Source organism: Acinonyx jubatus, chromosome E4 (genome assembly GCF_027475565.1).
Source record: "Acinonyx jubatus isolate Ajub_Pintada_27869175 chromosome E4, VMU_Ajub_asm_v1.0, whole genome shotgun sequence".
Lineage (NCBI taxonomy): Eukaryota > Metazoa > Chordata > Mammalia > Carnivora > Felidae > Acinonyx > Acinonyx jubatus.
The window spans coordinates 14,239,123-14,249,371 of NC_069395.1; the positions used below are offsets into that span (position 1 = coordinate 14,239,123).

Below are 10,249 nucleotides of genomic sequence, written 5' to 3' on the forward strand. Positions count from 1 at the left end.
TGGAAGACTTGGAGGAGAATCAAGTTCAACATACATACATCTAATAGAACTTCCAGAAGAGGTAGAAAGAATAGGGAGGTGCATTATTCCAGGGGCATATTGACTGAATTCAATGAAACAACTGAAGGAAAATGTGAATCTTCATATTCAAACTGTACACAAATCTTTATCAGAAAATAAGAAATGTAAATTTAGTCATACCTAGACGCATTGTAATAAAACTTAAGAACACCAAAGAGAAAGAAAAGAACTTAGTAGCCAGGGATAAAAGATGTAACCTACGTAGGAATGACATCACATTGGTAGCAAACTTAAAAACATAAGTACAGCCTAGAACATAAGAGATAAGATTTTCAAAGTATGGAGACAAAATAATTATCAACATAGAGTTTTATATCCAGTTAAACTATTTCCCAAGAGTGAGGATGAAATAAAGACAATTCCAGGTAAAGACCAATTATTACTAAACTTATCACTTCATGTAGAAGAAAATAGGATGCATAAAAAGAGAATCAAAATCAAGAAGGAACTGTGAGCAAAGAGATTGTTAAACATGTCCATAAAGCTAAAATATTGAATATATAAAAGTTAATAATGATGTTGAAGTGCCCATGAAGATGGTTAATTTGGATGTATAAAAGTTAAGATGGAAGTAAAACTCTGGACAACAATATAGAAGTGTGAAAAAATAATAAGTATGCATGTTGACACTTAAAGGTAATAACCAAAAGAATAAAAATATAATTTTCAAGCTAGTGTAAACAAGCAATAGATACCATAAAGGAGGAAACAAAAATGTAGAGATGCCAGAAAGGAAGAAACAAAAATATAGAGAAGTCCACAAAAATATAGAGAAACGTGAGGCAAATAGCATTAAATAATACGGGAAAAATAGATCCAGATATACCAGTAATCACAATAAATGTAAATGGAGTAAATGCATCAGTTAAATTCAGGGATTATTATTATAGATCAAAAAACAAAACCCTGTAAATGCTGTTTATGGTAAGTACAACTAAAACTTAAGTTATAATTTAAATATCTGTAAAAGAAAGCCAGATAAGCTGTATTTATAGCAAGCAAAATGAATCTTTAAGTATTTCAAGAGAGTTGAAGCACTCTTTTCAGACAGACTTGCTATGCTAGGTTAGACTAGAAATTTTTCAGGAGTTTGAAATTTGTGAATAGAGTAAAATCTTAGTCATTTGAGAGAATGTGGCAGAAGAAATGACATAATAGAAAATATTAGTGGTATAGTATTTTAAATTAAATGTTCAGTCAGTGAGTCAGTAACATTTGGACTCAAATGAGAGTTCACATTTTAACTGGGACTTTCTAGCTAGTTGACTTTGGGCAGGTGTGTTACCTCTTCAAACCTCAGTGTCATCTGCAAAATGAAACCAATAATACCTTAGATTGGCCAGGAAGATCAAAAGAAATAGTGTATATGGAAGTATTTGTAACTGCAGAGCTACAGACTTCGTTATATATTGTTATCCACCTATGCCAGTATATTTTTGCTGTATATTGCCCATAAGCAAATTGAGAGAAGATATTATTGCAATTCACCTATAACCCATTTTTTTTAGTTATTTGAAGCATCATCATCACTAAAACTATTTACTTGCCATTAATTTTCAGGAAAGGAGGTAGGCTTTCGGAGTAAACTTAACCAAAGTTTGAATCGGAGCTTACTCACTGCATAGTCATGGTTAAGTGACATCGTGTCTCCAAGGCCATTTATCATTCCTTCTTAGCACAGTTGTTATGAGGAACGGAGATGAATATCATATGCCTAACAAGTAAACCACGTGCATGGTACATAATAGGGAGACCATGGTCCGGATTATATTATTGAAAATTAACATCCCTGTGTGCCTTCACAACCAATACAATTTTAAGATATTTTTTTTTAGTTTTTTGAAAAGACTATTCTTTGATACATAATGATTCCATAAGAAATATATTTCTGTACAATAAAAATATTTATTAATAAAAACACTTCTCCAAACATGTCAATATAGATTACGTCTTTCATTTTTTTACAAAGTTTTCATCACTTAAGAAAAAAGGGAAATTAGTTCTACATTAAATTTTTATTATTTATTATTTTAAAAGCATGTGCCTTGTATTTTAGGCATTAAAGATTCAAACTGATTTGATTTAACAAAATTCACATGAGAAGTGTCTACAGTTTTGCAGATAAAATGCAGAATGGTCTGAATCAGGCTTTTCTATATTCAGAATGAAATAATTAAGACACCTGACAATGAGTAGTAACACCTACCATTTTCTCACAACTCAAACTGTGCTAAATGCTGTTTCTTTTCTTAATAGTAATCAAACAACCCATGTCCTTAAAAATTAGTTATTGAGAACAGAGGACTGCATTATAACTCACGATTAATAACCACAAATAATAATGATGATAATAATAATAATAATAGTCTTGGCCCCAAGCTGGCTAGAGAAGTAATAGGGAAAAGAGGATGGTAAGAAAGAGTGAATGCGTACCACAAATGCCTTCTGAATACAGGGGAGGGTCTGAAGTGGGGTCCATGGGCTGTTATGTAGGAACCCTGCAGTATGTATGACCTCCCCTTCCATTGGCTGTTTATCCAACATCAATACAACACTTGAGAAGCCAAATTACTAAACAAGCTGCCAATTAGGCTTCCAGTCAGCTGGACAGATTAGCAGCTAAGAGAGGCCGATACAAGATTCTCATCTCTTGAGCCAATTACGCAAGTGAATTGCCATCCACAATACTCTCTGGAAGATTCGAGGGGAAAGGAGCGACTAGGCTGTCATAAGAAATCCCGAGTAAAGGGGGCTGGGAACGGGAGCATGCGGGAGAGTTAGCAGGCTTCGTGTTGCTAAAATTGCCCAAACAGGAGGAGAGCCTTCCAGGAAAGGACTTAAAAGATTTAGCACTGCCAGGAGCAAAAGGAAAGGAAATTAAGGTTGTAGGATGCTGTGCGGAGACAGAGTTGTTCCGCTCCCAAGTCTTAATCTCATAAAAAGGATGAGAGACCAACAGTAGATCTCACTCCAGAATCATTGTCCGTGAAAAATGAAGTAACTGTTACCTTTTCTTTAAGGTTGTATAGAAAAGCTTTTTTTTGTTTGTTTTTCAGGAATCTGTTTCTATGTGGAAAGATTTAGCGTTTGAGAAATTAAATATTCTTTCTTTTTATTGTTTTACTTCAAAGTATAATATAATGCTTTGTTTTATGTTCATGAAGAAGAGAGATGAAATCACCTAAAATACAGAGAAGGAGTGGGTTCTTTTCCATCTGTATAAAAAACAAGCATGGGGAGAATTCGCGTGGTCACTCCTGGGAAATACCAAATACCAACATTTGAAATTAGGATAGTCAATTACCATTTGATGTTCACTTTAGATCTGAGAATTGACCACAATTTAGCAATTTTTGAAGAGGTGTATTAAATTGGCCTCATATTTTTTCTTAAATATGAAACAGATTTTAAACCTGAACTTTTGCAAGCTCTTGCATCCAAGGTATGATTAAACAGACGTGCAGCCAGAGCACCAGTAGACCTCTGACCTGATTGGAGCTTAGAGATGGAGTTAAACTGATTTGTGGCAATCACTGAAAAATCAGGGGTGTGGGACAGAACGCTAGTTCACTGTTCAACCTGACATACCTGTTCGGCGGCTGTTCAGAAAATATTAGATATCTCGGATGTCTGTCTTGGTTGCCACCATAATCATAATTTCAAAATAAAAACCTAATTGCTTTTTTTGTTGTTATATTAGGGAAAAGTTTTGACAAACGGCTTTTGTTTGCTGTGTGTGTGTGTGCGTGTGTTAACTAAGAGGTCCATTTTTTACGTTTTATATATGCGTGTGTGTGTGTATGTGTGTGTGCATATGTGCACAGAGACTTTATATATATATATATATATATATATATATATATATATATATATATATATATAATTGCCCTAGTCTAGCAGTAAATAATGTTAATTATGAATTTTTCTTTGACAACAGTCATTGCCATTTAAGCTGCTTGGTTTTTCATTACACATTAAGGTACTTGTTTCAGTGAGCTGAGACCCAATTTGACAAATCCAAAACTGACTCATTATTGGAGTAACCTAGTTTTTCCTTACTCCCTGTAATTAATTTAGCAAATGGCAATAATGTATTCTATTCTCAGTCCTAAAATGTACTGAAGATTGAGACTACCACGATGTCCAATAAAGGGCTTTGAAAATCAATTGATTATAGTAAATGAGTGTCGGTTATTAAAAATTATTTCTAGCTCTTTGCACTTCCATTCTTGTAGAAGTCAGAATCAGGAGGAACAACCCACTTGCTCTTCCCCGAGAAGGCCAGATATGAAGTACCACGTGAAACAAACTGTTGGTTCAACCCTGGCATTTCTTTCATTATGATTTTTTTTTTTACTGTGAAATATATATGCCAAAGAATACACAGAAATGCATAGGTACAGTTTAAAGAACAATAATGCACTGGCCATTTCTGTTACCAACATCCAGGCGAAGAAATAGAACACTACACTTTCCAGTCCCATAGTAACTTTTGTTGTTATTACTGGTGCTGGAGGATCCTTCTGTGCCTTGTATTACCATTTTAAACGTAGTCTTAGAGAAGGAAAAGGACAGAGAGTCCCAACCTTCTTGGGGAGTGGGGATGGAGTAGAAGGTACCCTCATAACCCCCAAGTCAGGGAGGAAAAATTGATGATGGTGGAAAAGGTGCGGAGGGGGATGTGGGTCGATGCCAAAGACATCTGATTCACAAGCCTTCGAGAGTAGTGAGTGATCTTGTCAACAGCTGCCCATTTCAACCCTCAAACTGTCCAGGAAGAGAGCTCACATTTCCGACCAGAAATATGCCGGACCCAGGGCTTAGCTGGTATATACACCAGAGACATACTCAGATCTTTGAAAAGTGAGACTTTATCCATGGAGGACTAAGGAGGGAAGGGCGAGCTAGCACTGCATCCCTGCAAGTTTGTGGCCCAGAGTTCTACCACAGACTTCTCAGAAAGCTCTGACAGAGGAGATTGGGCTAAACATGTTCTCACTAAAATAAAGACTGTTTTAAGATGCCCTCAACCCCTTTCGAACACAATCTCCAGTATTTGCTCGCCACTTCCTTCTTCTGCAAGGAGCGTATCATAAGAAATGCTCTGTATTTGAGAGTCCTGATTACTTTTAACAGGTTATCTCTAGATTTGCTATAGTCCCCTTTCATACGCCACAATCTCACAGCTGCTGATACAGGATAAGCAGAAATGGGCCACTCTCAGGGTGCCAGCCTGCACTGTACAGCTGGGGCACACAGAGCAAGGCCAAGTCTCTGTCAAAGGAGGGAGCCCAGGTTCTTGTGCTTCCTTGACTTTTACACTTGTTCATTTCACAATCCCTCGAATTTAGAGATTTGGTACTTCTGCGCTTTCCCCTAGAATCAGATGTACGGTTCGTATGCTCAACTATTTCCATAAGAGCCTACAAGAAAATTTAAGTTAAAGGTCAATCTTTGGGGGGAGTCTGGGTAGCTCTGTCAGTTGAGGATCCAACTCGATTTCGAGTCAGGTCATGATCTCAGTCTCTGTGCTATCAAGATAAATAAATAAATAAAAACTTTGTTTAAAAAAAAAGTCAATCTTTGAAAATGTCATCAAATAGATAATGCTTAAGATGGGTGCATCTCTCAATTGTCTTTGCTAAGAACATTGGGGAAATAACAGCTATTTCTAAATCTCATGGTAAGCACTGCCCAACCTCCTTTTCCAAAATAAGGAATGAGGGTAGGTAGGAGATCAGGGATGGAGGGAAAAGGGATTACTTTATATACAGTGCTATACATGACAGTAATACTCTTTTTTCTCTATTCTTCCCTTCTTGCCTCCTTCTATAGTGATCAAAACATAGAAATGGAAGAAGGGGGAAGAAAGGAGTTAAAAGGTGCATATGTTATAGTCCAAATAATAAATAACAAGATGATTAGAACAATGTCAACAATTTCTATGAATTGGGGATGTCATCAGTTGTGCTTTTTATTTGGTTTGGTTTTAGTTTTGGTTTTATGGAATGTCAAAGCCCCGAGGAAGTATAAGGTATTAGATCGTAAGTTGGTGATCTTCAGAATTATCGTTGACACTAACACAGCAATGAAATTAAATCTCTTTGTATTTTATCATTTACTGAGAATACTTTGCCTGCACGATCTCATCTGACCCTGGCAACTTGCTGTGAGGTAGGCAGTGGACGTTGTTATACCTACTTTACAGAAGAGAAAACAAAAGCCCCAAGAAGTTAAATAACTTAATCAACTACTAAGTAGTATAGCTGAAACTCTAAACAAGATCTTTCTTCCATGGATCCCTCTACCACTACAAGCTCCTTCTCCCAAGATGAATAAACAACGACCCTCTCACCCCTTCCCCACCCCCACCCCCAGTACCTTGTTGAAAGAAAAACTTATGAAAATATGATTTTCTTAGCTTGAGAGGAGATCTTCACCTGTGTCTGTACTAATGTGTTTTGGGGCGGGGGGGTGTTGTTTTTTTTTTTTTTTTTGTCATTTTATAATTTCAGGATTTGTAGGAGAAAACGCCCAGCCAATCCTAGAAAGCAACATTGGAAATCGAATGCTCCAGAATATGGGCTGGACACCTGGGTCAGGCCTTGGACGAGACGGCAAGGGGATCGCGGAGCCAATCCAAGCCATGCAGAGGCCAAAAGGATTAGGTCTTGGATTTCCTCTACCAAAAAGCACCCCTGCACCTGCCACTCCCAATTCAGGAAAATCTGCCTGAGAAGAAAAACAAAGAAGAAATGTTTTATTTTTATTTTATATATATATATATATATATATATGTACATACATATGTACACATGTATATGTGTACGTACATATATACATATGTACGTACACATATATGTGTGTATGTATGTATATGTATGTACATATTTATATATATGTATGTGTATATATATACATACGTATATATATATTCCATTGTATGTATGTATATATGTGTGTGTGTGTGTGTGTGTATATATATATATATTCCATTGCCCTAATATTACAACATAGCTTCCGTTTTCGAAGCAGAAATTGACCTTGCCTCAAACTCCTCACTCTAGCGTCCTGCGAATGGTCCTGCCACAGTGATAGAAATGGGGTTCCCTCACAGTTACTGGTGCTAAAGTGAAAACCTTTACCTTTAAAAATTTTTTCAGCAACTTCCAGTTATTTCTAGGTATAAATAACAGCTTGTTGCCCCTATTTATTTTGATCTCATAGGTCAGTCATTTCTAGCTGGATTCAGTCATTGTGTGTGCAATGCCCAGGCAAACATGAGACACCCACGTGTTTCTCAAATGGGATAGGCCAGAAAGGATGTTGTTTCCTATCACACCCAGAACTCCAAGACCGATCATCACGTCAATGAAGTCCTAAGCAAATCTTTGTTTGAAAGGCTTGCCAATTTCACATTCCTTGAATCTGGCTTTTTCGTGAGGATTCTGTAATGGGGTGGTACCCATTCATCTATCCTTGGACAGGGTAGTATCAGGTTCACAGTTGACAAACAGTGATTAATGTTTCCCTCTGACATTGTTGACCAAAACAAACCTCATCATTGTTATCACCGGAGTGCCCTCAACATGACTTGCGGATTTTACCAATTTTACCTCATTTAGAACATCAAATAATTATTGAAAGAAAAATGTATTTTTTCAATTCACCATGACCGAACTGTAAATTCTATTCATCTAGATTTACTTCTACCTCTGTCTTCCCAAAGGTTGATATTTTTTTAGATCAATGCAACTGTAGTAAACTAATTTTCAGTTTTAACCATTGGAGTAACCTGTTTGAATTATTGAATCGATTTATTTGAAAATTTAAATGGCTCTCCCAAGAATTCAGATCTCTGGCAGTGATCCAACCCATTTACAAGGTGAACAAGAGAATGAATGGTAATGATTTGCCCTTTCTAACATCTGAGTAGTTACTTTAAAACCAAGCAAAAAACAAGTCATTTTTATTATATGCCTCTATTGTTATTTTTGAATCATCTGCTTTATAATGCCAAGGCTTCTAAATTGCTCTTAGCTTAGAGGATGATGATCTTCATTATTAAGGACTGATATCATATTTATAATGGCTTTTATTGGTTGAGTAAAGGCCAGGGTAACACGTGTGAATCACCTTTCTAATGGAGTTTTGTAAGTTTTTTTAAGAGCAGTTTTAGGTTCACAGAAAAATTAAAGAGAAGGTACTGAGACTTCTCATAGGCCCTCTGCCCCCAAACATGCACAACCTCCCCCATTATCACCATCCCCCACTTGGGCGGGACGTTTGTTACAAGTGGTAAGCCTCCATGATACATCATAATCACCTAAAGTCTACAGTTTACATTACAGTTCACTCTGGTCTGGTACATTCTGTAGGTTTGGATCAATGTATAATGACATGAGTCTACCATTATAGTATCACACAGCAGTTTCACTGCCCTGAAAATCCTCACTACATTCTAGTAGGTTTTAGAAAATTTGTAAGTCCCCGAGTTTTTTAAAGTAGGAAGTAAAGCTTTATGCCTATAGTAGACCTTTCCCAGGTGGTGCCCTAACTGCCAGTTAGGGAAAAGAAAGTCAGCCTTCTATTTGAGAGTCTCTATGGTTTGCCAAACATACATGTTTAAGAATTCTCTTCTTTCCTAGGGGTATTGTGGTAAGAGGACAGTTTGGTTTAGGGATTATAGACTACCAGGTGAATTGTTCATTTGAGGCATTCTTATTGGATAGAGTAACCCTATTGTTTGATTATTTTCTACAAGTTTGTTTCATATAAATTTGCCATTTTTTTAAAAAAGTGCTTTTTGTTAAATACTCATTCTAGCTATGTAAGGGGAGAAATCTGGAGATCATCTATATACCAGGTTGAAACTTCTTAGATTGTGTATAGTGCTCTAGGATCTACTCAAAAGATTTCTTTAAAAACCCATTGCCTGAATTGTCTAAAAGCCTAGAATTTTGAAAAGCCAAATTTGGAGCCACTGATAACACACAGTAAGGTTCTTGTGAGACTGGTCCCAAACTCCTAATGTTCGAACCCTCATAGTGAGGAAAAGCAGAACATACCAACATGGGGAAACTCCTTGATTAAGTATTGCAGTCTTTATGAACGTTTTGTGTTGTTTCCCATCTGGAGAGATCCTAGTCATCTGAAGCAGCCCCTCTGAGATGCTCACTTACCTTGGGTATTTTCCTCTAACACTCCCTCTTAAAAAGACCATGTTTACATTTTCAGCAAGCAGAAGAAAGGTCTTAATCTTGACCTCTAGAGCCCTTTATGTGTCTCTCAGAGGACTTAAAATATTTTTTATGTTATGGAAGTACCGTAAAACCTTGGTTTGCGAGCATAATTCATTCTGGAAACATGCTTGTCATCCAAAGCACTTGTATATCAAAGCGAATTTCCCCATAAGAAACCAGGGAAACCTGGATGATTTATTCCACAACCCAAAAATACTCATATAAAAATGATTATAATACTGTAATATGATACAAAATAATAAAGAAAATACAAAGAAAAATAAATTACCTTTGAAAACCTTTGTGGCTGGTATGAGGGAGACCAGAGGGAGAAGGGTTACTGTGTAGGACAAATTTCACTATCACTCACTAACAGAATCACTGCTATCTATTGGCTCAATGGATTCTTTTTCTTTTCGTGAAAGTTTAACAAGGAACCTATCCAATGACCTAGAATGAAGCAAAGCATTCCTAAGCTTACTCTTGTATGGAAAAGCAAAGGACTGTCCATAGGTGCTTTGAAGTGACAAAAAAATACACGAGTGCCTGTTGTGGGCACCTTCCAATGTTCTCAAAAATAACTGATCTTTTGTCAAACAACGTGGCCTGAGACTGAGCATCTGAGCATGGGAGGCGATCACCCACAATCCCACAGTGACAGAGAGAGAGAGAGAAGAACCATTGGCTCAGTTGTGATCATGTGATATATGCCCTCCCACACTACTAGTATTGAAAGATATCTCTCGTTTTTCAAGTTAAAATTTATTAGGAATGTTTGCTTGTCTTGCAGAACACTCGCAGAACAAGTTACTTGCAATCCAAGGTATCCCTGTATTTCACTATACAAAACATGAATCAATACTCAAAGTAGGGAAGTGACAATATCCTAAGCTTTCCCTGCTATCACACAAACATACATCGGAAGT

General features: G+C 36.7%; 1 protein-coding gene across 2 annotated transcripts in view; it reads left to right on the top strand.

Moving 5' to 3' along the window:
* Positions 1-9,623, top strand: part of GPATCH2 (G-patch domain containing 2) — a 176,717-nt gene extending 167,094 nt beyond the window's left edge. Inside the window, exon 10 of one of the 2 annotated variants that reach the window (XM_027074979.2) lies at positions 6,597-9,623. In XM_027074979.2, coding sequence (XP_026930780.2) covers positions 6,597-6,817 — 221 coding nt within the window. In that variant the 3' untranslated portion in view covers positions 6,818-9,623. Of the gene's footprint in view, positions 1-5,916; positions 6,568-6,596 lie in introns of those variants that run through there. The other variant, XM_027074980.2, reaches the window with a different exon arrangement.
* The last annotated feature ends 626 nt before the right edge of the window (positions 9,624-10,249 follow it).